Below are 27,184 nucleotides of genomic sequence, written 5' to 3'. Positions count from 1 at the left end.
GTGACATTTGTTTCATCAGAAGTAATTCTTCACATGCAAACAAAAATGGAACAAAAAACTTACTCCAACTTATAAATTAAACAAGGGTTTAATAAAGAAACATCATTATTGCAAACTTGGAGCCTCGCCCTGAGCCAATCCAAGCCTCCCACAATATTACACAGTTCTTACTTATAGTGAATCAGTGGTCAGCTGACTATTACATCATTCTGCAATTGTTTTCATAATTTATTGGGTCAGCTGACCCTTACATCTTGTTACCATTGGCCACATTACATCCAATACAAAGTTGTTACTGGTTGCGTGCTAACAATGTTCATCACCATCTAAGCGTCATCCTAAATGCCACATGTAACCATAGTCTTCCAAACTTTCAAACCATAGCAGTGGATGACCTAACTTTTGGAGTTCCTGGTTAAGCTATTCTTTAATATTGTCTGGCTCCTTGTCTTTCATTAACCCTTCAGGTAGAGAATAAACACTCTAATTCCTCCTACCCAGGCAACATGTCAGAAGGACTTCACTTGTCTTCTTTTCATTTTATTGATGAGTTCTCTCATTTTTTCAGCCTTCATTAGTCCTTTTCTCCACTCAGTATCTGCTTAGAGTCCTCCATTTAGCACTGTTTTTGAAACTGTTCCCTTTGTTTCCTTCCTCTTTCACAATGCTCCAAGCTTCACTTCTATGCTTAATTACAGACCAAATATCACATTTTAAGTGCATAGATTTCCATTTCAAGATTCAAGCTGATGCTTCTTAGCATGTTGCTTGATTTTGCAAACGCACTCTCGGCTTGCTCCACCCTTTTCAGATTTCCGTCTTTCTTTTGACATCAGATATTACTGTGCTTCTTAGGTAGCTGAATTGATTGACCTGTTCTAACTTGCTTCCATTTACTGTGTTATTGCATATGGAAATGTCATTTTTCTTTGTCACCATCGTATAAGTTTTCTTGTCGTTGAAGGTAAGCAAGTGGCTGCCACTTCCTTTTACAATTGTATTGATTAATTTTTGCAAGTTGACTTCATTTGTTGCTATAAATACGGTGGTGTTGGCATGAAGAATGTTGGTATGACTCTCAGTTCTATCTTGGTACCACTCATTCCTTGAATTCCTCTGAGAATACAGACAGGGAGAAACATACTACCAGTGTCTAACTCTTTTGATTGCTTTTCAGTCACTGAATTTGTTATCACATCTGATCTTCACAAGTAAATATTCCCCATAGGTCAACAAGCATTCCCACCAATGTTCTGGACTTTTATCAAATACTTCAGCATAATCAATAAAACATTGTCGAGGTCGTTTTGCATTTCAATGGCTCTTTCTGCCAAGATTTTTAGAAGATAGATTTAATTTTATGTTCTTTTATCTTCAACAAAATCATGCTGAGTGTCTGAAATCTCTGATTTAATTTTCTCTCTAACTCTGTCCATTAGGATTCTGAGGATGATCTTTATATGATTCATTAGGCTGGTTGTTCAATGTATCTCACATTCTTTTGGGCCATGTTCTTTGCAAAGCGATAAAAAACAAATTTAATTAGATCCTCTGGGATAATGTCAGTGTTATAGCTCTTCTTGATGATAATATCAGTTTTTTTTAGTTCCTAATCTTTGTATTGCTTCAATAATCTCTTTCATTATTTTATCCAGTGCCAGTACTTTCCCCTTCTTTGGCACAAATTCCACTTCTTGTAACATCTCTATATCCTTGTCTTATATTTAGACTGGCGGTGTCATCCTACAATTTGTCGATGTGTGCACTCCACCTTTCCTTGAGTCTCCCTCTTCCTTTGGGATCGAACCATTGTTCATTTTCTGGAACTGCAAACTGTTCTCTTTCAATTTCACTAAAAAGTTGCTGATTTTCTTGAGGACGCAAGATTTTCATTGCGTCGATTAAAATTAATTTGACATTCAGCCATCTTTATTTCTTCCACACAACTTTTTATTTCTCGGTTTAATCTGTTATATTCCAGTTCTGACAATTTTGATTTTCTCCTTTACTCCATCAACTCCACGATTTCTTCTGTCAGCCATTTTTACTTGAAACATCACTTTCGTTGGAACCTTCACTTCCACGATGTTGCTGATGATAAAATGTTTTCTTTTGTCAGTACTGACAGTCCAAGATAGATTCTGAAAATAACTCCTGCTCCTCCACTATAATATGCTTCATCCTGATAAAAATTATGACAGATTAATCAATAACTCTTTTATTGTTGCATAACTGCATACGAAAAGATGAATTAGAGGATCATGCTCTTCTTTCATTTAGAAACTCCTCATGCACCATGGTCGCAGTTGCATGGGATGTCATTCATGAGTTTGGTCAAGATGTTGCACAGATACAGACAAGGATCCCAGCAAGGATACTTGGACAACAAGAAGTTAGGAGGCGGAAGAACTAAATGCTGAATTGATTTGGGAGCTGAGATACAATCCTACAGCACAGGAGAGAACTTCACTGGGAAGGAAAGTGGACATTATCTCGAGACATGGGCTCCATACATATATACCTGTGACACGCTGACCACCTTTCTCAAATACGTCCACTGCCTTTGAGCTATCCGACTGCTCATCAACATTCAGTCTTTGATGACCCTCAATTTCATCCAGCTAAACGGACAAAGATCTCAGCTGGATGGGAAAGGCATCACCTCCAAGTTGCTTCCTAGTTTCACAGTACTCTGGTTTGGACACACATCATCATTTTGACGATTGACACTTGGTCAAAAAGCTGGAACTTCCAAACTAACAGCACTGAGAGTGTACCTTCACACCACAGAGTCCAGTGGCTCAATTAACAGGCTCACTCTAACCCACTGCCCCACCTGACAACCCTCCCAACCCCTTCTGACTAACCTGAGGGCATAGGGAGCTGAAAGCATTGTCTTCAGCAGTGGAGTGAGATACTCAGAGACCAGGATTGGAGGAACACAGCTATCTCAAATAGTTATCAGTCTGGAGGAGAGTGTGGAAACAGGGAGGGAGAAAGATTCCTGCCTACTAGGAAGATGCTAGTGATCTGAAGCAAAAACAAAAAATGCTGGAAAGTTTCAAGAGACCAAGCAATATCTGAATAGAAAACTTCTCAAGTGTGAACTTTTCACCAGAACTGGAAGAATTCCCTTATTAATAACATTTATAAAGAATCAGAAGAAGAGGAAGGAAGTAGAAGTCACAGACATGTACATTGCCACCAAGTGGGCACACCACATTGCCACCATACAGATTGGAAAAGAGAACCAGGAGGCAGTTAGCAGAATTATCCAGAAAAACACTATGCAATCCAGTCCACTCAGGCTCCAGAGCAGGACAACCTGAAAGAAATAGAAATGTGACATCTTTGGAAACAGATAAGTGATTGGTTGGTGAATATTTTACTAACTTCTCTCGAAATCTTGCATAATTTATGAACATAGGAAACAGAAGCTGCAATAGGCCACTCAGCCCATCAAGCCTGCTGCTTCATTCAAACAGATTGTTACGATCACCTACCTCAATGCCATTTTCCCCACTATCCCCATATTCCTTGATGTCACTAATATCCAGAAAGCTATCAATTTCTGTCCTCAGCAATGATTGAGCTCCCACTGTCCTTTATGGTAGAAAATTCCAAAGATTCATCACCATGTAAATGAAGAAGTTCCTCCTCATCTTGATGTTAAACAGCCTGCCCTTCATTTTGAGACTATGGGGTGGTCTCACATTGCGCCAGAAGTTCCACAGATTCACCAGTCTCTGGCTGAAGAAATTCCTCCATTGGAACAGCAAGGCTGGCACTGGCAAAGGGGCATCTTCCCTTCCCCTTGACCTCCAGCAGGGGCCTCAGCAGCTTCTGGTTCTATCATGACTGGTCCATGTTAGGAACCAGCTGTGTTTCTCGCTGGAGAGAATCTGTCCTGGCAAGGCTAAACAGGCAAGTGATGGGCAACATAGGCTCGTGCCCTATTTCTTGCTTCTCATGACCTTGCCAGCACCTGATAGCTGAAGCAATCAGCCTCCTGCCCATTTCCAGTGAGAGTCTGCATAAATAATTTAAATTCAATTTGCATGTAATTTAAATGGATTAGTGAGCCCAGGACATTTAGCTATGAGGAGAGGTTGGAGAACTTGGTTTGTTCTCACTGGAGCGACAGAGGTTGAAGGGCCACTTGATAGAAGTCTACAAGATTATGAGAGGCATGGGCAGAGTGGATCATCAGAAGCTTTTTCCTAGGGTGGAAGAGGCAATTACTAAGGGGCATAGGTTTAAGGGGCGAGGGGCAAGGTTTAAAGGAGATGTATGAGGCAGATTTTTTACACAGAGGGTGGTGGGTGCCTGGAACTCATTGGCTGGGGAGATAGTGGAAGCAGATACAGTAATGACTTTTAAGGGGCATCTTGACAAATATATGAATAGGATGGGATTCGAGGGAAATGGTCCCTGGAAGGATAGGGGGTTTCAGTTCAGTCGGGCAGCATGGTCCATGCAGGCTATGAGGAACGAAGGGCCTGTTCCTGTGCCATAATTTTCTTTGTTCTTTGACACTATCATCTGGGCTCACTTGCCTGTTTATCCTCATCAGGAGAGGTTCTTTCCGGCGAGAAACACACCTGGTTCCTAACATGGACCAGTCATGAAGGCTTCACCGGTAGAACCAGAAACCGCTGATGCCACCCCCCAGGAGGTCAGGGGCAAGGGTGGGTGCCCCTTGGGCAATGCCAGCCTAGCTGTTCCAGTGGAGGAATTTCTTCAGCCAGAGAGTGGTGAATCTGTGGAACTCTTTGCCACAGAAGGTTGTGGAGGCCAGGTCATTGAGTGTCTTTAAGGCAGAGATGGGGTTCTTGTTTAATAAGAGCATCAGGGGTTATGGGGAAAAGGCAGGTGAATGTGGATGAGAAAAAATCAGCCATGAGTGAATGGTGAAGCAGACTTGCTGGGCTGCGACCTAATGCTGCTCCTCTGTCTTATGGTCTTATGGTTGGGACCAGACAGGGGGCTGGGCTTACAGGGACAGGGCTAGACTGTGGTCGGCCAATTAGGTGGGGAGGTGTGCCCCGCTGCCACTCGGCATGTGATCAGTGGGGGCGGGAGGGGTGTGATCGGCCTGAGTGATGGGGGGATGGGGGACAGTGATATTTTCAGGTGGGATGGGGCTCGCAATCGGCCATGAGCCACTGTGATAGCTGGAGGGTGGCGGGGGGGGCAGCTGCAGAAGCAGGTTTCCCAGATCCAACAGCCTTCTGCCGGTTGCCATTGCACATGTGCAGCCACAGAGGTCTGCACACGCACAATGGCGCTTTCTACTGGACAGCAGGCCTGCTGATGATTTAAACCCTGTTGCCTTCCCCTACGGCAAGGAATGATTTAGCCCATTTTTTTTCCCTGAATTAAGTGGATAAGATCCTGAATTTGAACTCACCCAAAAATGGGTCAGAAATTCTCCCACTTTCCTGCCTGCCCTGGACTTAGAATTATTCTGGTAAGATTGGCCCCTATGTTTTTTTTTAACATTTTATAGATGTCACAGGTTAACTAGCAGTAGGAAATGTTGCTGGAAGTAGCAGTGTTTATTAATTATAAACTAATGAAAACAAATAAATTAATTCACACATTATAAAGACAGCAGGGCAGGTGATGTGTGGTGACTGCAGAATGTGGGAGCTCCTGGATATTGGTGTGTTCCAGGACAAGCACATCTACAGTAAGCGCTGTGTCTTAAGTTTGGGCCCAGAGCCATTGAGCTGTTCACCGTGTACAAGACACTGCAATGCATCAGGGAAGGCTATAATAACCTGGACACGTTGTATCAGGAGGCAGTCACACCCCTTCAGTTAGGGTCTTCTGACTTGGTCAGTGGTCAGAGATTGGATGGTATAAGTGTGAGGAAGGGAAGTATAGCAACCCAGAAGGAAGAAGCAGAGGAGCCTCAGCCTTTGCAATTGCTCAACGGATTCAAGGTTCTTACAACCAGCATGGATGAAAGTGGTGGTTAGATCAGCAAATTGACTAAATTGTACAAGAAGCCATTCAAACCGGGAGAAATACAGTGGAAGTCATGGACAGTAGCACAATGCTTAGCACTGCTCCTTCACAGCTCCAGGGACCTGGGTTCGATTCCCGGCTTAGGTCACTGTCTGTGTGGAGTTTGCACATTCTCCTCGTGTCTGCGTGGGTTTCCTTCGGGTGCTCCGGCTTCCTCCCACAGTCCAAAAATGTGTGGGTTAGGTTGATTGGTCATGTTAAAAATTGCCCCTTAGTGTCCTGAGATGCGTAGGTTAGAGGGATTAGCGGGCAAATGTGTAGGGATTTTGGGGTCGGTCTGGGTGGGATTGTGGTCGGTGCAGACTCAGTGAGCCAGAGTCTCTTTCTGCACTGTAGGATTTCTATGATTCTATGACTCTATGATACTGTCAGGGGGATGGGAAAAATTCTCCACAGCTGAGAGCTGGTCTGCAAAAAGTTGTGTTGCCTACCTGTTGGTAGATTCAGGACACCGGCTGTGGGCTGGAGAGGAACTTGCAGTGTGAGGGAGAGCATCCCATGGTCATGATCCATGTAAGGTGCCAACAACAAAGGAAAGTGGTTCTGTCGAGGGGAAATGAGCAGCTAGGAGCTAAATTAAAGAGCACAACCTCAAAAGTAATAATCTCTAGAATGCTACCTAGGCCTTCAGCAAATTTATGTAGCATTAATCAGATTAACGAGCTCAAAGACTTGTGTGGGAGAAGTGGGTTTTGATTCATGGGCACTGGCACCATTACTGAGGAAATTTGGAGCTGTACCTTGGGACACACTTGGACTATTCTGGCTCAAGTGTTCTTGTGCATCGTATAACTGGCGGGAAGGGGTGGGTAACAAAGGCTTTAAACTAAATAGTGGGGCCGAGGGATCAAGTCTTGAAAGAAGTGATAAATTAAATAGAGAAGACAAGAAAGCAAGGTAGGAGTAAGGGAAATGATGATCATTGCAGGAAGAGTACAGCAGCAAATAAGCCGTGAAGCAACAAAAATAATTTTAAAAACAGAACTCAAAGTTCTGAATCTGAATGCACATAACATTATTAACAAAACAGATGAATTGACAGTGCAAATAGAAATAAGTATCTATGACCTATGTTGTTGTGCACCAAATATGCACATTTTTTTCTGCTTGAACAAAACATTAGGCCAGGCTTAAATCATTTTTGGGTCAGAGTGCTACTCTTCCAAAATGTCTCTCTGACACTAGCACGTGCAAAGGCGATTTCAGCTGTTGCTGATAGATGTGGTTCAACTATTGATGCTTAATCACCTTCATACTGATGACAATGAAAAAGATGGTACAAGGAGTGAAGCTGGATTCTGCAGGAGAAAATGAATTAGAGTTTGTATATTCTTTGCAATCGTGTGTTGGATCAGTTCCGCAAAACCAAGAGCAAAGCCCTCCAGGATACATCCATAGAACGTATGGAAAACCTTTACATATAACTCTTTCCCATCTTGAAAGGAACCCATGAGAGTTTTGATGAAACTGAACTCAAAGTCAAAAAAAAGTTGCCTGATATAATTAAACAGAAAAAGATTAGAAAAAAATGTTAACAATGGTGATGAGCGGTGCATGAGACGTAAGATCCAACACATTTTGAAAACTGATGACAACAATGTAAGCGAGGTTCTCTTGAGAATTTTCATGTTCTAAAATTGTCACATCCTAAAAAATTAAATGTGTTTTCTCTATTTCACTTTTGCCTCTCTGTATCTTTTAATTAAAAAGATAAAATGTTATCCAGTTCATATATATCTTGTATTCTCAGGGTAATTACAGTTCGATGCTTTCATGTTCAAGTTGCAGAATTAAAAATCCAGGCAGTTAGAACACTAAATAATTCAGCCTTTTTCACCATTTCTGTTTACTATGCAAGGTGCCCCAGATGTGTAATCATCTCTAAAATACATGCACACATGACGTGTCAGAGCCATGATTATTTCCATGGAGGACAACTTGACGAGTACTAACTGATTCTGGACATGCAAGTTAGATTTCTTCCCGCTTCTTGAAGACATGTTGTTCCCAAAAGAGTATTAGACATAAAAAGGTCATTCAGTAAAACTGTTCACATCTGTATAATTTCCTGAATGAACTGTGAAATGAAGTTAGCATGAGATTGTGCACACCTGAGAAAGAAAATAAAATTGTGTTAAAAATGGTAAACCCAACAACCTTTCACTACAACACTTCTTGAAAAGTCACAAACTCTCCAATGCTCCATTACTTCTGCTTGGTGCAATCATTCAGGAATCAGCTGAAATGCAACCTTTAGGGTTGTGCTTTCTGGTAGAATGTGTTGCAGGCAGTCTCTGCCTACTGCTTATCCACTAAATGCTCAGCCTGTTTCATTAGCCCATTGTCAGTTTATGCTTATATCCCTCAACATGCCTCCTCCCTCCCCAACCCCCACAGCAAAATCAACCGAGTCCTCTTTGGAAGGAATAGCAGATTCCACCTTCACCACCAGAGGGACATTCATTCCACACATTGATACATTCCAGTATTAGCTTCCCAATAACCTCTTTACTTAGCTCACAGTTTCTCACATTTCGTTGTATGGCTTCTCAGTCTGTATTTGAAATTTAATTACTGAAATAGCTTCCCCTTCCAAAAAGCCAAGTCAATTTCTCTTTGCTCAACAGAATCAAGTTAATATTGTTATCTGTCACTTTAACTCAACAACCAAAGGCCTTGAAGCCATTTTTTAGAAAACTGTGGGACATTTTGAATGCTTCATATCGCTTTCGAGGGAAGGATATGGCTTCCATGGTCAGTTAGGAAAGGCATTTGTTCTCATGACCAAGATTATGTTGTTCAAGTATAAATTCTGGATTTTATGTCTCCCTTTCAGAGGACATAGGCCTAGAAGTCAGGTAGGCAATTTGCAGCCTTCCAGATTCAGCACTGAGTTCAGTAATTCCAGGTTATAACCTCTGCCTCCATTTTTTTTTGGCGGGGGGGAAACAATGGCAAATTTTTCCTACTTACTCCTCCAGGCTCGTCTTTTGCTTTCTGTCCCACTATTAACTTCTCCAGCCTTGTACCACCACCCCTTCTATCATTTAATCTCTCCTGCTTTCTACTCTCTTTTCCTTTTGTCTTCTTCCTATACTCCCAGATCACCACTATTCCCAGCATTTTCTTCCCTTAGGAAACCTGTTATGTCTTTTTTTCTGGTCCTCGCAAAAAGCCATTAGCCTGAAATGTTAACTCTGTTTTTCTCTCTTCAGAGATGTTGCCAGAACTACTGAGTATTTCTAGTATTTTTTTAAATTCTAGAGGACTAATCCAGTAACAACCACTACACTGCTGTAGCTTCCCCTGCAATGGTTTTCCAACAGTGAATGGTGACCATGTATATGTACCCTTTTTTTACAAGTCACACATTGAAGACATAGGTTTTCACATGTGCACAAGCTGTGAGCTACTGACATTTTTTCCCACAGTAATTAACAAGGCCTTAATGAACATTTTGTTGTTCCTGTTGCTTCTCTTACTCATATTTCAGGCTGTGAGCAACACTGAAGCTGACATTAGTGAAGAAGAAAAATCTGTTCCTAATTTTATTTAATCATTCAATATCATTACTAGCACACAGAATAAATGAAAAACCCAAGACTCCACAAAATTACCATACCATTATAATTTGCTGAGATAGTGGAGACTTGTGTAAGCATAATTGTACTTTTTTTAATTCTACAAAATCAATCCAACAAGACAGCAAGTTCACATTTTACTCAATTCATCTGAGTAGATAAACTCTGGATCTTGGCGTCAAGTTTGGTGCTTTTCTTTCTCATTATTTTGTACGCTGGTTTTGAAATAAATTGGAAAGAGAACACATGAGCTACTATTTCTCTGAAAATGGAGACGTTTTAACAAGGTCCTGGTCTCTGACTGATTTATAGGAGGACTGCTATGTGTGCCCTTGTTGAAATGCTTATTCTGTGCCAGCCAGTGCACATCTATATATTTTAGTCATGAAAGTTTGACTGTCCTGCAGTGAACTTCAGACATGGCATAACCAAAATAATAGGGCCGCTAACTTTGTTTAACATCCAGTTATATGTCGTAGATGGTAATGGAGCAGATCAAGCATTTGAAGCATGGCCTTAACGTTAATTGAAATTTCAAATGATAAACTCCGTTTCATAACTAAACGGCACTAATCATGAGAACAGGGAAAACCCATTCACAGTTTAAAGGGAACTAAGAGATGACATAAAATGTGAAGCAAAGTTAAATGCAGTCTACATATGAATTGCACTAAAAATCACATGAATTTCAATTGTGTTTCTAAGCCTGTGTCTTATTTCTTTCAGCAGGGATCCTCTGGTGATTTGATGATCAGAAACATTCAGCTTAAGCATGCTGGTAGATTTATTTGTATGGTCAGGACCACTGTGGACAGTGCATCAGCTGGAGCTGATCTGATTGTGAGAGGTAAGCAACATACAAAGACGTTCACTCATCTGGTGGTGCTTTTTCTTAAAAAATGTTTCACCTTTATGGATACTGATTATTCTTGGTTTTCTCAAAATGCAGTCCCCTCTTAATCATCAAGTCTAACACATTGAATCTTTCAAAAATTGCGGTTTTGAATAATAGAAAGTAACACTAAAAAAACTCTCAACAAACAACATATCAAACATAGAAAGTCTAATTCTGTTTGAATGACATATGCGCTTATTTAATTAAATAATTAATGCTACCCTAGCCAGTGAATGTGGGTGTCACTAGCGAGGGCAGCATTTATTGCCCATCTTAAATTGCCTTGAGAAGGCGGTGTGAGCTGCCTTCTTGAACTGATGAAGTCCATTTAAGTTCACGGACAGTACTGTTAGGTTCCATGATTTTGACCCAGCGACAATAAAGGATTGGTGATATTTTTCCAAGTCACTATGGTGAGTGACTTGGAGGGGAACCTCCATGTGGTGGTGTTCCCATATGCTGCCCTTGTCCTTCTAAATGATGGTGGTAATGGGTTTGGAAGATGCTGCCTAAGGAGCCATGGTGAGTTCCTCTGGGTGCATCTTGTAGATGATACACATTGCTGCCAGTGTTTGTCAGTTGTGAAGGGTGTGAATGTTTGTGGAAAGAGTGCCAATCAAGTGAGCTGCTGAATGTTGTTGAGCTTCTTGAGTATTTTTGGAACTACACTCATCCAGGCAAGTGGGGAGTATTTCATCACACTCTTGACTTGTGCCTTATAGATGGTGGACAGATTTTTGGGAGTCAGGAGTTACGATACTCACTGATGAATTCTGAGCCTTTGATCTATTCTTGTAGCCATAATATTTATATGGCTAATCCAGTTCAATTTCTGGTCAGTGCTAACTCCTAAGACATTGTTATTTCTAAACACTATGCAAGAATCTAATTCTTGTTAAACTGAAGAATTAACCTTTTGCACGGTATTGTAGAGGAACTTTTGTTTGTTTGTTGTCTATCTTTAAGAAATTTGTATTCAAAATCAAAAATGTGCTTGAGAATAAAATCTAACTGTCATATCACTTTTCTGGTCAGATTTGAGGCTGAAGAATTTCTTAACTCTACCCATCAGAATGTTGGTGCATTTCATCTTTCAGTGTTCTAATTTGACACTTGCTCAGCAGTTAAATGAATGTTTAATTTGTGGTTAACCAAGTAGTATGTTGGTAAAGTTGAAAAAAAAGTGTTACTGGCAAGCAAGTGTTACAAGTCTTGATTTCCACCCTGAACTTGCAGGGTTTCCCAGAACGAAATGCATGAGGCCCTCAGTGAGCATAATATGGGATCTCAATCAATCCTGGTGGCAACATTTAGGAAATCCCCATTAGGGCCTTAATGATAATCCAAACATTTTAAATGAATGAATCATATTTACCACTGAAAAGGCCATCAACATTAAAATTCAATGAATGAAAATGAGCTGCAGGTTGCATCAACCTTGGTATTTTTCAGGCAATGCTAACAGACATAAAGCACGTGAACACTGAAATGTGGTTAACTAATTTTGCTTAAGACTTATTCGTGGAACTAGACACCATTTTATACTGACTTTACAAAGCATTTAGAATTGAGAAGTCAAATAAATGTAAAATAATAAGTATGACATTCAAACATTCAAAGAAATTTTATGAACAGAGCAAAAACATTCCCAGAAATTACTAATTTACAAATGATGAATCAATCACAACTTCTCTTATCACCATTTCACTCATTTGTTGTGTCATTAATGCTTTAAGATTGCTATGAACTGTGATGCCACCTGCAACAAATGATCAACTATTAATACGAGTGGATTTCTCACTTGTATGTTGCTTTCCCTCGAGTGTTTGATGATCTCAATCTTCAGGGGCTGAGAGCTGTCAGCAAGGAATATGAGTTGATATTGGGGGTTGAGTTAAAAGGTCACATCCCCCTGAATTCCATATGCACTGCTTAAAGTGATATTTTACTGAGAACATTTACATCCTTTCAGGTACATCTAATTTGCTAATTGCTCTTTCGAAGAAAGGCTATTTTGTGCAATCCCATGTCCCACTTCAGTTTGCAAGCTCACAGACATACAAACATGGTAGAAGAGTAAGTCATTGAATTCCTCAAGTTTGCACTGCCATTTAATCAGATCTTGCACTCCACCTACTTCTGATAACCTATTTTGCTTACCAATAATCTGTCCACCTCGGCGTTAAAAATATTTAAAATTTCTGCTTTCAGCACCCTGAGTTTATCCAAGTGCCCTGTAATAGCTCTTTTAAATAATGGCTTCTAACAATTTCCCTGTGATAGATGTTAAGCTAACGAGCCTGTAGCTGTCCCCCTTCCTTTTTTGAATAATGGAGTTACATTTACTGTCTTCCAATCTAATAGGGCCTTCTCTGAATCTTTGAAGTATTGCAAAATTAAAATCAGTGCATCTTCTATCTCACTAGACATTTACTTTAAATGAGGGGGACACAAGTTAAAAATGAAGGGCAGGGGGTTTAGGGGGATTTGAGGAGAAGCTTTTTTACCCAAAGGGGTGTTGATGGTCTTGAATGCACAGCCTGGGATGATGATGGAGGCAGGATGCCCCACATCCTTTAAAAAGTACCTAGAAGAGCACTTGACACGCCATAGCATTCAAGGCTATGGGCCAAGGGCTGGCAAATGAAATTAGGTGGGCAGGTCAGGGCATTTCATGCGGACTCGATAGGCCGAAAGGCATCTACTGTGCTTTAGAATTCTATGATTCTGTGAAGTCCATCAGGACCCAGGAACTAATCAGCATGCAGCTCCAGCAATTTACTCAGGTACCACGTCACTGGTGACTGTAATTTTCCTGAGTTCCTCCCCCCCTTCCATTTCCTGCTTTATGGCTACTTCTGGGACATTATGTATACCCTCTATAGAGAAGACTGAAGTAAAATACTTGCTTAATTCACCTGCATCACCTTGTTCTCATTATCATTTCTCCAGAATCACTTTCTATGGAGCCAATGCTCATTTTGTTAACTTTTTTCTCATTTTAAATACTTACAAAACTCTTACTATCTGTCTTTATATTTCTGACTATCTTTCTCTCATACTCCAATTATTCCCTCCTTATTAATCTTTTAGTTATCCTTTGCTGTCCCATATATTCTGTCCACTCTTCTGATCTGCCACCTGTCTTTGCACAATTATATGTTTTTTCTTTAAGTTTGGTACTATCTTTAACTTTTCCTGTTAACTATGGACGGTTGGTCCTTCTCTTGGGCTTTTTCTTACTCATTAAACTGTATCTATTCCATGCCTCTGAAATATCCCCATAAGTGTTTGCCACAGCATCCCTTTTGACGTTAATTCCTTAAACTAATTTGCCAATTCTCTTCAATCAACTCAGTTTTCATGCTCTCGTCATTGCACTTAGTTAAGTCTAAAAATATTCGTCGGAACTCTAACACCTTGCCCGCATGGAATCAGAGCGGGCGAAGGTGTAACAACGGAAATCTCCATTGATCTTGGGCAGGAATTCCTGGTCTCACCTGAGTGAGGCCATAAAATCCTGCCCATTATCTCAAAACCACTCCTCTCTCCCTCAAACTGAATGTAAAATTTAATTATATTAAGGCGGTCGCCACTGAAGGGGGCCTTCACGATGAGCTCATTAATTACTGCTATCTTGTTGCACAATTCCAGTTTTAATGTAGCCTGCTCTCTAGTTGGCTTCAGAATGTGCTAGTCTCAGAAATTCCTGAAAACGCTCAATGAACTCCTCATTTAGGCTATTTTTGCCCATCTGACATTTCCAGACTGTATGTAAATTAAAATCTCTTGAGATTATTGCTGTACCTTTCTGACAAGCTCACATTATTTCTTCCTTTATTTTCCATCTGACTATGTGATTACTGCTCAGGGGATTGTACATGACTCTCACAAGTCACTTCTTGCTGTTACATTCTTTTCCCTCTACCAAATTCTTTCCACGTCCTGATTTAGTGAATTTAGGTCCTCCCTCTGTATTGATACCATCATTAACTAACAGAGCCACTCCTCTACCTTTTCTTTGCTCCCTGTCCTTCCGAAGTACCTGGTACTCTTCAATATTGAGTTCCCAATTCATGTCCTCCTGTCATCACGCCTCTATAATGGCTATCAAATTATATTCATTTATTTCTATGTACACTCTTAGTTCATCTGTTTTGCTTTGAAGGCTACGTGCATTCAGATATGGAGCTTTCTGTTTTATCTTTTTCTTTTTATAATCGCCAGTCTTGCCTGTTATTTTACTGTTAGGTTTGTACTCTATATCCCTTTCTGTCATAGTCTGTTTTTCGTATCCCATAACCTTTCTTGTTTGACTTGTCTCTGCTTTTTGATTTACCATATCTTGCCAAATTTGATCCTTTGCCCCTTTCAAAACCCTCTCTAGTTCACTAGTTGTTCAGCTTGCAATAATACCAGCCCCAACATAGTTCGGGTGTAGACCATCCCAACAACACAAATCCCACTTTCCCTAGTACTGGTGCCAACGTCCCGTGAACTGGAACTCACTTCTCTCGCATCAACCTTTCAACCATGCCTTTATCTCCCTAATTGGATTCCTCCTATGATAATTTGCACATGCCTCCTTTAATAATTTAGAAACTATGGCCTTTGAGGTTCTGTTTCTTAATTTGATGCCTAGGTCCTCATACTAACTATGCAGAACTCCTTTTTTGAAATGCCTCTGTCATTGGTACTTCCGTGGACCACGACAACTAGATCCTGCCCTTTCCACTGCAAGTTCCTCTCCAGCCCCAAGCAGATGTCCTGAACCCTGGCACTGGGCAGACAAAGTTGTCTGGCTTCAAGCTCTTTGCTGCAGAGGACAGTGTCATTACTTCCAGCGATACTACCACGACATTCCCTTTTGCTCCCAGCACTTAAATGGCTTCCAGCAACAGGGTGCAATGGTCGGTTGGTTCATCCAACCTGCAGCTTACACTATCATCCAAACAACCTAAAAAGACCTCAAATGTGTTGGACAATTTAAAGCTCCTGCTCTCTGAGTCCCCTTACCTACCTCACTTGCAGTGATACTCTCCTAACTAAATCAAAGCACCCTATGCTGAAAGTTATGACTGCCTCCTGGTGCAAAGGATCTGGATAGCTTCCTCCCTGATGTACTGCCATGTCTGTAGTTCAGCCTTCCACTCATAAACTCTGAGCAAAACTGCTCAAAATACAAACGCCCTATTTACAGCTATGGGTGCACTGCACCAAACTAGCATCCAGGAGCTCCCACATGCTGCAGCTGTAACACATCACCTTCCTGCCATCCTTTGATGTTCAAATCAACTATATCATTATTTTATTAAATTATATATTTTACCTTTGCATTTATACATTTTATTAACCTTATCACCAGTTGCTAGACTATTTTGAACATTAGGAATAGACCAAACAGGCCAGTGAGCCTTCCATCAGTGATAGGGAAATTATTGGAGAGGATTCTTCAAGACAGGACTTACTCCCACTTGGAAATAAGTGGACATATTAGCGAAAGGCAACATGGTTTTTTGAAGGGGAGATCATGTCTCACTAAATTGATCGAATTTTTCGAGGAAGTGATGAAGATAATTGAGGGTAGGGCAGTGGATGTTGTCTACATGGATTTCAGTAAGGATTTTGACAAGGTCCCTCATGGCAAACTGGTGCAGAAGGTGAAGTCACATGGGATCAGAGATGAGCTGTCATAGAAGACAGTGGGTAGCAGTGGAACAGTGTGTTTCTGAATGGAGGGCTGTGACAAGTGGTGTTCCTCAGGGATCAGTGCTAGGACTTTTGCTGTTTATAATATATATAAATGATTTGGAAGAAAATGTAACTGATTTGATTAGTAAGTTGCAGATGACACAAAGGTTGGTGGATTTGTGGATAGCCATGAGGATCATCAGACAATACAGCAGGATGTAGATTGGTTAGAGGCTTGGGTGGAGAGATGGCAGATGGCGTTTAATCCGGACAAATGTGAGGTAATGCATTTTGGAAGGTTTAATACAGATAGGAAATATACAGTAAATGGCAGAACCCTTAAGAGTATTGATAGGCAGAGGGATCTGGGTGTGCAAGTGCACAGGTCACTGAAAGTGGAAAAGGTAGTCAAGAATGCATACGGCATGCTTGCCTTCATCAGCCAGGGCATTGAGTTTAGAAATTGGCATGTTATGTTACAGCCTTATAGAACCTTAGTTAGGCTGCACTTGGAATTCATTTCTGGTCACCACACTACTAGAAGGATGTGGAGGCTTTGGAGAGGGTACAGAAAAGATTTACCAGGATGTTGCCTAGTAGCATTAGCTACGAGGAAAGGTTGCAGAAACTTTGTTTGTTCTCACTGGAACAATGGAGGTTGAGGGGGCAACCTGATAAAAGTCTACAAGATTATGAGGGGCATGGACAGAGTGGATAGTCAGAAGCTTTTTCTCAGGCTGGGAAAGGTTTAAGGTGCGAGGGGCAAGGTTTAGAGGAGGTGTACGAGACAGGATTTTTACACAGAGGGTGGTGGGTGCCTGGAACTTGCTCCCGGAAGCAGACATGATAGTGAGTTTTAAGGAAATCTGGACAAATACATGAATAGGATGGGAATAGAGGGATATGGTTCCTAGAAAGGTTGGGGGTTTTAGTTCAGCAAGCAGCATGGTCGGTGCAGGCTTAGAGTGCCGATAGGCCTGTCCCTGAGCTGTAATTTTCTTTGTTCTTTGTTCCAAACCATCATCAGTAACTAACTACTCAGATAACTAACTTTTTCTATTGGAGCAAAGAACACTTCCAGAAGGCTGGGAAAACTAGAAAGCAAAAGGGCATCTCTGTCCCTTCCTTCCTTTACACCCTTAATTACCCATCTCCCAGCACTCTAGTTTAAGTGGCGCTTCTTGTAGTAAGCATTACCAAAAGCACCTTTTTCCCCCCACACACCAAACATCACACATTGAACTAAATTCCCACATATATCCTCTGCCCCTCCCACGCTCTGCGCCCCTCCCCGCGCTCTGCCTCTATTCATTGACCACACACCTCTTGCTCACCATGCATTTTCAAACATTTCCTTATATAGAACTGTGATGAGTCACTCACTAGCTTCGCTTCCTGATACGGTAACCAACATCTATTCAGACCATTGGGTTTTTGCAGGTAAATGACAGTTAACTTAACTCAGCTTAACTTGGCTATTTAAATAACTGAGAGGCATTTAGTCCTAGGTCAGCATATGTTACTCTGAGCTGAACTCGAAATAGATTTAGCAGCTGAATTCCTACTTTGAACCAAATTCTGTAATATAATTACTTGGCCTCTGTCTCACTCAGGCTGAAGTCTCCCCTTGCTGACCATGAGTGGTTATCACTGCTGCCTCACAGCGCCAGGGGCCTGGGCTCAATTCTGGCCTCAGATGACTGTCTGTGTAGAGGTTGCACGTTCTCCCCATGTCTGCATGGGTTTCCTCCCACAGTCCAAAGATTTGTGGGTTAGGTGGATTGGCCATGTTCAATTGCTCCTTAGTATCAGTGGGATTAACTAGGCTAAATACATGGGGTTACAGGGATAGGGCCTAGGAAGGACTGTGGTTGGTGCAGACTCAATGGGCCAAGTGACTTCCTCCTGCATTGTAGGGATTCTATGATTCTATGTGCATTTTTCTGATCATGCACTTTCAATGGTCACTTGCTTATTTAGAGCTGTGATGACTCACTCCCCAGTTTAGTTTTCTGTGACAGTAATCAACACCTATTTCTCAAAGACACTAACAGGTTCTGACCAGGTTGATTTTCTGCTAAATACCTTTGACTGTTTTATGTCTCTCAGCACTTTGGGAGTTGGAAGAGTTCACAGGAGTTGTGCTGACATATATTCCTGTGTGTCTGCAACAGAAATTCCTGTGCAGCTTAAGCCATGGCCAGGTTTTTAATGTCAAATTATAAATTTTGCTTCAGTGCTCTGTTTGTGCTTCCAGCTCACTTGTTACTCATAACAAGTTCATTTTACAGCCACAAGACTGCCAATATCTACTCCCTTTCACCCTAAATGTGTCTAAAACCTTCAGTTACAAATTCAGAATATCAAGACTTAGCTTTCCCAAACTGACCTCCCTATCATCTCTCTTATTTGTTCAATACTTCACAGCCTGCTGAATTATGCCTGTATTCGATCTCCTTGGAAACTTGCACTTTCTCCCTCTCTTTACAATATATTGAATTCAAAATTCTTGTCCTGATTTTCAAATCTCTCCAAGGGCTTGCCCATCCTATCTCTGCAGTACCCTGTAAGCTAGTTTATGCCTGCTTGGGTACACTGAGAGAGAATTTAGCATAGTCAATGCAGCTAACCAGCATGTCTTTTGGACGTGCCTGGTTCTACTCCTGCTCCATCTCCAGAAAATTTCTCAGCCACACTGTCAAAATTCTTTCCATCGAGCCTTTTTAACTCGCTAGCTCTTCTGCCTGTCTTGAAGAGCTTTTTCAAAATCTAATCTTAACAATCACACATTTGCTTAATAACATCAATTTTTCTATGTCTCTTCTTTCCAATGCAGATATCGTAGGATATTTTATTGCGGTAAAGGTTTTAAGTAATTGCTGTTGCCATTACAACATTCTAGGTTACAAAATGTTGAAATCCTAATAATTCAGTGAAATTCTGAAAATTAAGAACCTAACAAAATGTTTTATTGTTCAATAATCAGTCAGAACTCGCATACAAGGTAATAAACTTATTTCAAGACCTTATCTAAAAGGAATTAGCATTCCTTTCTTACTTTAGTTGCATGAGAAGGTATGGAGGAATGGAATTTGTTCTGGATATGGGTGAAATACACTTGTCAACTAAAAGCAGGTGGCAGCTGTTTGCAGCAGCAACAGGAGAATGGTGCTATTCATGAAAGATACTCTCAGCAGTCATTAATAGGCAGGAATCACCACATGCTGAAAAAAAACACAAATTTAAAATACATAATCAATAACAAGTTCTATCTTGACATTTATTAATTCAATACTTGCTGAATTTGTTCACAAATGGAACGTGTTTATCGAGTCCTTGACAATATTATGCAATATGCATGTTTCACAACTGTGTATGAGTCCCTCACCATGCAATGGCCCTCACATTGCAGCTCTTCCTCAGTCCACCTTAGGTCAGAAATGTGCATTCCGTTATCTCCCTTTGCTGAATGTCATACCAATATGAACTAATTGAAATGCCAGTCTGCTGACTGCTCCCAGTTCTACTGACCCGATTAAAACTTCAATTCTTAAGCACATTTTTAGCTCCAAGCATGGCCTGACGCAGTTGCAAGGCCAAGTGCATTGGAAACTCAGCCGCTGCTCCCAAAATAAAGTTGTGCTTTTCTCAACTGATGTGGAGATGCCGGTGTTGGACTTTCTCAACTCCCAGCTGGGAAGTCATACGGGAATGGTGCAAAATTGCATGGTTGCCTAGCCTGACTGCCTTCACCTTTTGGGAGATTGTTGGCAACCTTTTTGCTCAGGCCTCAGTTTAAATAACATCACTCAGATCTTAAATGTATTTTTAATAAAGGACAGTGCTGGCCACATTGACTGGGCATCTTTGTTGCCTGCTCAGGAGAACAGGTTGAAATCTGAAACAGTGGGATTACATAGAAACGTAGGATAATTTGTGTATCAAAGGAGGCCATTCAGCCAGGGTGGATTCTGACAGATTTCCATCGCTAAGTAACCTGAGTGGATTTTGCTTGGTTTTTACTTTGCGGGTACGATTGAAGTGAATTTTGCTTGTCAGCAAACATGCCCAATATTTCAACAGGAAGTTTTCAATAGAATTTGCAGAAAATGGTGTCATTGATGAGCTTCTTCTGTGCATTTACAAACAGGAAAATCCATCACCCGTCTCTTTGGTCTGTCATCTGAGTGAATTATGATTTGTTCACTCACATGAACATGCATAGCTCAACTACACCAAAGAAATTGGCATGATTTATTAAGGCACATGTCATGTGCAGCAGGATATCCAATTTAAATCTGGCAATGATATATCTTTTCAGTCTAGTTTTGGTAGCTGTTCTTTGAATTTCCATTACAAACCAGAAGCAGCTTTTAAAAAATGACTGCAGTTCAGATATTATTTTAATCAGCCCTACTTTAGTGTGAGTTTGAGATAAGCAGTGATAATTCACTTGAGTAATGTGATGTGATTAGTGTCAATTAATGTGTGACTCACAATTTGAGAGGTCACTTGTTCAAAATCTAGGAAGCTATAGTAATTTTTTTTCTCCAGAACATGAGAACCTAATTAAAGGGTTAGTTGGGAAATTACATAAGGTGAGATTGTTTGAAGTGTCAGACAAACAGTGGGCACCACCTACCTAACTGAAATATTGAAATATTTTAAATTTCAAAAGAAGTCTGATTTGATGTGTTGCTCCTGTTGAAAGGTGAAATGAAATCATGTTGCAGTATACATCCAATAGTTCATGACTAGAGAGCACATTAGTTTCTGAGTATATTGTTGAAGGCTTACCTAGTTGTGGAGGCAAGTGGACACTAACCTTGCCTTTGTTAACTTTAGCATTGACGATTCCAATGTTCTCCTGTTTAGCATCCCATCTGCCGCCCTCTTTATAACCTTGTGTCCATGTGAAACCCTGCTGCGTGTATCCTAAAGCTATCAAGTACTATTCACATACCACCCTTATAGTTGTTGGTGTGTACTAGTCATGGCCTGCATTTCAAAATTCTCATCCTTCAATTGTCTCTCATATTTCTCACACACTCTGTAACTTTCTTTACTCCTCCAAATTCCTCGTGATCGCCTTCATTTATGTTCTCGTGTGCACGCCTGATTCTAATCACACCACCACAGGTGGCAGTACCTTCAGCTGTCTTGGCCTTAAGACCTCCAACTCTCTCTGCACCTTTAAGATATTCTTTGAAATATACCTCTTCATCAGAGTTTTTCTCACCAGTCCTAATATCTCCTTATGTGACTTTAACCAAATTCAGTTTGATAAAGCTGCAGGGAAACACCTCGGGATGTTTTAACCACATTAAAGACACAGTATAAATTTTGGGGAGTGTAGCTCATCTCCAGTCTCCCCAAAGCCTATCCACCATCTAGATAAAAGCAAATTACTGCAGATGCTGGAATCTGAAACCAAAAGAGAAAGTGCTGGAAAATCTCAGCAGGTCTGGCAGCATCTGTAAGGAGAGAAAAGAGTTGATGCTTCAAGTCCAGATGACCCTTTGTCAAAGATAAAAGGCATGGAAAGTGGGAAATATTTATACGGTAGGGTGAGGGAATGAAAGATGAATCATAACCACAAAAACAGAGGAAATGGCTGCTAATAGCAGTCCATAGAGAGAATAGAAGGTGTGAATGGCCAAACAGCAGAGAAGCTGAAATCAGACCATATAAGTAGTGACAAATGAAGATGTTTGAGCGTGTGTGTGTGTGTGTGTGTGTGTGTGTGTGTGTGTGTGTGTGTGTGTGTGTGTGTGTGTGTGTTGGGGGGGTGGGTGGGTAGGAGAGAGGTAAAATTGAGAAAATGGGGGAAAAGGGAAGAAAAGGGGGAAAGAATAAGTGGGGAAAAAGAAACATAAAGAAAGACAATAAAGAAATAAAAGGTAGAGAACAGATAAAAATTAAATAAATTGAAAACAGAGGGTCAAGATGGGGTAGAGCTAACCATCTAAAGTTCTGACAGTGAGACCGGAAGCCTGCCTACTATCTGCATGGCATAAGTCAGGAGTATGAGCCATTTCATCCAGGCATCACCTGCTCCAATAATACTTAAGAAGCTCAACATCATCTAGAATAAAGCAGCTTGCTTGATCAGCACCTCATCCACCACTTCAAATATTCACTCCCTCCAGTAATGTGTACCATATATAAGATGCACCACAACAATTCAAACCTCTTTCAACAGCACCTTCCAAACCCATAACCTCTCCCACCCAGAAGCTTAGGGGCAACAGATGCATGCGAACTCCACCACCAGCATGTTCCCCTCCAGCCACAAACCATCCTGGCTTAGAAGTGTATCCAGTAAGAAGTCTCACAACACCAGGTTAAAGTCCAACAGGTTTATTTGGTAGCACAAGCCACTAGCTTTCGGAGCACTGCTCCTTCATTAAGTGAGTGCGAGTTCTATTCATAAACAGGGCATATAAAAACTCATTAAAACTTGATGTATGTCACCATTTTTTCAATGACACTGGATCAAAATCTTGGAAGTCCCTTCCAGAAATCATGGTGGGAGTACTATGTCACATAAACTGCAGCAGTTCAAGAATCTTCAGGTATAGGGAGCAGCGAATCATACAATTCAAACCATCTTTAACCCTTGGAACCCCAAGAAAATCCCAATGTGACCGAATGTGTAATACATACGTAAGAAATTCAAACTTCCAATTACAACTTGTACATTGTCTGGAATGCTGCATGGTGCCCTTGGAAAGTAGAATGAGATGGGCCTAACCACGCAGACCATCTCCATCTTAGCAACCCCGCCACACAGCTCAGCACCCCCTTGACACAACTCGGCGCACCCTCCACGCGGCTCAGCGCCGCCCCGGCGTGGCACGACGACCCCCTCAGCACGGCTCAGCACCCCCGGCACAGCGCAGTGCCCCCTCCGCGCGGCTCGGCGCCCCCCCCCCCCCCCCCCCCGGCACGGCACCCTCTCCGGCATGGGCCAGCCGCCCCAACACGGCTGAGAATCCCCCTCAATAGAGATCAGCGTCCCACTTTATACAGATCAACACCCACCCCCCACCACTTGACCAAGCTTTGTAAACCCCCTGCATTCAAATGTTAAGTGGGTAGCATAAACCACATCAGTGCCAGGTACTCCTGCTTCACCATTGACCAAAGGATCTGGGCTCATACCTCCTTGCAGATGTCCTTTCACATTTATTGAATGATCATTTGGTTTTAAACCAGACAATGTTACTTAATTGTTGCTAAAGACAGTTCCTCTGACTAAGTGAATCAATGGTCTTGGACTTCTGCATGCTGTCATTACTCTGCGTGAGAGGTCAAATTTCATTAATCCCTTGCTGACCACACTGCTAAGAAGTGACCAGCTGAAACAGCTGCTACATGATGCTAAACAAACAACTATACATATAACACCCACCAACTTTACACTCGTATGCCTATATTACAATGTGCAGATAGAAGCGTTTCCAGAAAATAGTCCTACATTTTTAATACCAGGAGCAAATCTGTCCAAAAGCTGATGCCCCACACCTTGACGTTGCCGTCCATAGTTTTCAAAGAGTGCAGCTTCCTCACTGTGGGTTCCTTCACTTCTGGGGGTCCTGCATGAGGGCAATGAACTGTAATGAATTAATAAATTCTTAGAAGACAGTGGTGTAGATTTCACTGTGAATGACGACACAATGGAGGAAAATGGAGTAAAACGTTGCCCTTCTCAAAATTGTCAGTTTAATATTACAGCAAATCCATCCAAGTCCTGACCACTCCAGTTAGATGGACTCAAGTGAACATGATTAACTTTTCTGACCCACTTCTTCCAATTCTTACTGCCAGATCAACCTAAATTATGATGATATAAATGGCAATATGAACCCCAGTAAGTGTAGTCTTGAGGCCAATACTGCTGAGGCAATTTTGCTTCTTGCAACTGAACCGTGGAGCTCCTTTGTATGGGAATCCATTTGGACATCTGCTCAAGACCTTTTGAAGTCTTGCAATTTTCAGTCAACTCAGCAAATAATACAGTTTTGGACTGGGAATGTGGATTTGCAATGAGAATTTCTCTGTGCCGATGTTATGATGAGACAAGCAGCACGCTGTATGACAGCTGTAGTTATGAATGATTTTCATTTGATTAATGTGCAGCTGTTGTGTCATGCCAATGACCTTTTCCTGCCTGGCACCGTCTGATTCCCAAGAAGCTGTCAGATGCTTTCATTAAGTGACTATCTACCTTGCTGGTCCTTATTTCTCAGAGTCATGTATCTAGATGGTTGCTTAGTGATCCCCTGAAGTCTTGCTTTAAATTACCAGTAAGGCTTCAGCAGACAATGGGGCCAACAGGTATAATGAGACTTGTTCCTTCACGGAAAATGTCACAGAACACAGCATTCTCTAGTTTTGTTTTTGGTGCCTTATTAAATCTATGGAAATCTGCAATAAAGCCAAGCGAAAGTCTGTGGAATTATTTGCAATGAAACTTGCTGTAAAGAAAGGCTTGCTGTTTGCAGAAGCTGAGGGGAAGGATATTGAAAACTAAATGGAAGAACTTTCATCCCCACAAATGAATGGGAAGGACGTGGAACAGGACAACCACCAATTAGAAATTGGAATACAAGACTTCTAGTCGTTCCTTCAATAAGTAAAGGCTGATGTTATAAATTAAGCCACTTCATGGTGGCACTGTGGTTAGCACTGCTACCTCTCAGCACCAGGCACCCGGGTTTGATTCCCAGCTCGGGTCAGTGTTTATGGAGTCTGCATGTTCTCCCCCTGTCTGCTTGGGTTTCTTCCAGGTGCTCTGGTTTCCTCCCACAATCCGAAAGATGTGCTGGTTAAGTGCATTGGCCATGCTAAATTCTCTCTCAGTGTATCCGAACAGGCATTGGAGAGTGGTGATTAGGGGATTTTCACAGTAATTTATTGTAAACCTACTTGTGACTAATAAATAAACTCTTACTTTACAGTTACCAGTTCTCCCCATGACCTCACAAAATCCCTTGTGGTCAAATACCTCTGTCTATTCCTTCCTAAAACACAAGTTTACATTCACCGTGCCATTTAACTAAACCTCCAAAAGCAGAAAGCACACCCAAAAATGAACTCAGAGCTTGAAGTACACTAGTCATAATTACTTTACTGAGTGCATATATGTCAAATTAGCTCAAAAAATTCTGATTGCCCCTTTGAAAATTACTTCTTAACACTGTGTCAGTAATTACCACTTAACATTGTGTCTATCCTTTGTGCCAAAAATTTTAAACCTGCAACTGCTTCCTGTGAAGTACTCGATGAATGAGTTATAATTACATCTGGAGGGTTGGTGTGTTTCTCTACCCCCGCAGGTTAGAGGAATGAGACAACTTCTGTATCAGGGAAACCCCTGTTCCAGAGGCACTTGCTCCAGCAGTATACAGGGTTTGGAGATTCACCTTTGAAGCTCTCAAGTATGCAGGCATTCAAGGGAGCCTCAAGGATGTTGGCTTATTGGCACTCTCTGGAGAGATAGTGCCATCTGTGACCACCCATTGGTGCAGAATGGAGGCTCAGTGGTACTACTAAACAGTTCATCGTAGACCAAATATTTCAAATCAGATTCCATGAAAATGATCAGTACGAAACAGCATTTGAAGCAATGGTACCTGTCACTCCAAAAGTCATCAGTGATTCCAATACCCTCTCATTGTTGCAAGAGATAGCTCCTGGATTGTCACTCTCTCTAGAGTTTTCTGTAGTTTGTAGGAAAATTCTTGTTATGTGTTGCTATACGAGTGGTTAACTGTTCACAGTTTTCAAAGCTCTCTGTCATTTGAACTTTATAAATGGAAATCATTTTCACAGTCATTTTAGATGATTTTGATTTGATTTATTGTTGCTACATTAGTATATGTTGAAAAGTATTATTTCTTGCGTGTTATACAGACCAGGCATACAGTTCATTGAGAAGAAAAGGAGAGAGTGCAGAATGTAGTGTTACAGTCATAGCTAAGGTTAGAGAAAGATCAACTTAATGTGAGATAGGTCCATTCAAAATGGCAGCAGGGAAGAAGCTGTTCTTGAGTCGGTTGGTAAGTGACCTCAGACTTTTGTATCTTTTTCCCAACGGTAGAAGGTGGAAGAGAGAATGTCCGGAGTGTGTGTAGTCAATCCTTTATAATTATCCATAAGTACAAATCCTCTATAACTTTTGAAGAAGAGGAAGTTGACTACCCTGAGATTTGAATCTCTAAGATATTCAGCCAGGGTAGTTGTTTTATCAGTTTTTGGTGTCGAATAGTGCATCCACATTCTTCTAATCCCAAATTCTCATTCTCAGTACTCTTTGTTGTTTTACCCATCAGTAGGTCTCCTTGCCTTATGAGCTGCTTCCTCCAAGTGGGTCTAGACTAGCACTTGTGCGAGCTAGATGCCTTAATGGAGCTAGTGAAGGATTGGTGGGAGCAGATTACCCGGGCAGTCCTGTGATGGCTGACATCCAAATTCTAAACTGGGGAACCTGGAATTTATGAGCCATTCTCTAGTAGTGATATTGTATTTTAATTTCTTTTGCTCAGTCATCAACGAATTACCTTGCTGTACTACATAGATCACACTAACTGAATAAGTAAGTTGAAATGTCCAAGCTTTCCTTTTCTTCAGCTGTGAATGTTCCACCTTTCTCCATCACCCCATGCTTAATGGGGGCCCTTGACCATGTCCATTCCGTTTACTGTACTTCTGCTCTTATTCCTCCCCATCTCTCCCAGACCCTCTTGTCCTCGCCCTCCATCCCACAAGCTTGCACATTCATCTTCCATCACCTCCACCGTTACATACATCTTCCCTTCCCTCCCAACATTCTGAAGGGATAGTTGCCTCCATGAAATATTAGTCCAATCCTCAGTGCTCACTAAAACTCCTCCCATTTGCATGACACCTTTCCTTGTAAGTATATGAGATGCAATACCTGCCTTTTTTTGTGGTGTAACATGATTGGCTATTGGGATAT

At 41.3% G+C, this 27,184-nt stretch overlaps 1 protein-coding gene across 7 annotated transcripts in view; it reads left to right on the top strand.

The window, feature by feature from the left end:
- Nucleotides 1-27,184, top strand: part of LOC145339265 (contactin-4-like) — a 2,278,868-nt gene that overhangs the window by 2,017,071 nt on the left and 234,613 nt on the right. For 6 of the 7 annotated variants that reach the window (XM_080183699.1, XM_080183676.1, XM_080183685.1 and 3 more), the window contains one exon: nt 10,341-10,461. In XM_080183699.1, coding sequence (XP_080039825.1) covers nt 10,341-10,461 — 121 coding nt within the window. The remainder of the gene's footprint in view (nt 1-10,340; nt 10,462-27,184) is intronic. The other variant, XM_080183724.1, reaches the window with a different exon arrangement.

This window comes from Carcharhinus amblyrhynchos, chromosome 3 (genome assembly GCF_965287045.1).
Source record: "Carcharhinus amblyrhynchos chromosome 3, sCarAmb.v2.hapA, whole genome shotgun sequence".
In the NCBI taxonomy this organism is placed as follows: Eukaryota; Metazoa; Chordata; class Chondrichthyes; order Carcharhiniformes; family Carcharhinidae; genus Carcharhinus; species Carcharhinus amblyrhynchos.
Note: the sequence above shows the minus strand (reverse complement) of the source record. Positions and strands in the feature narration are given on the sequence as shown.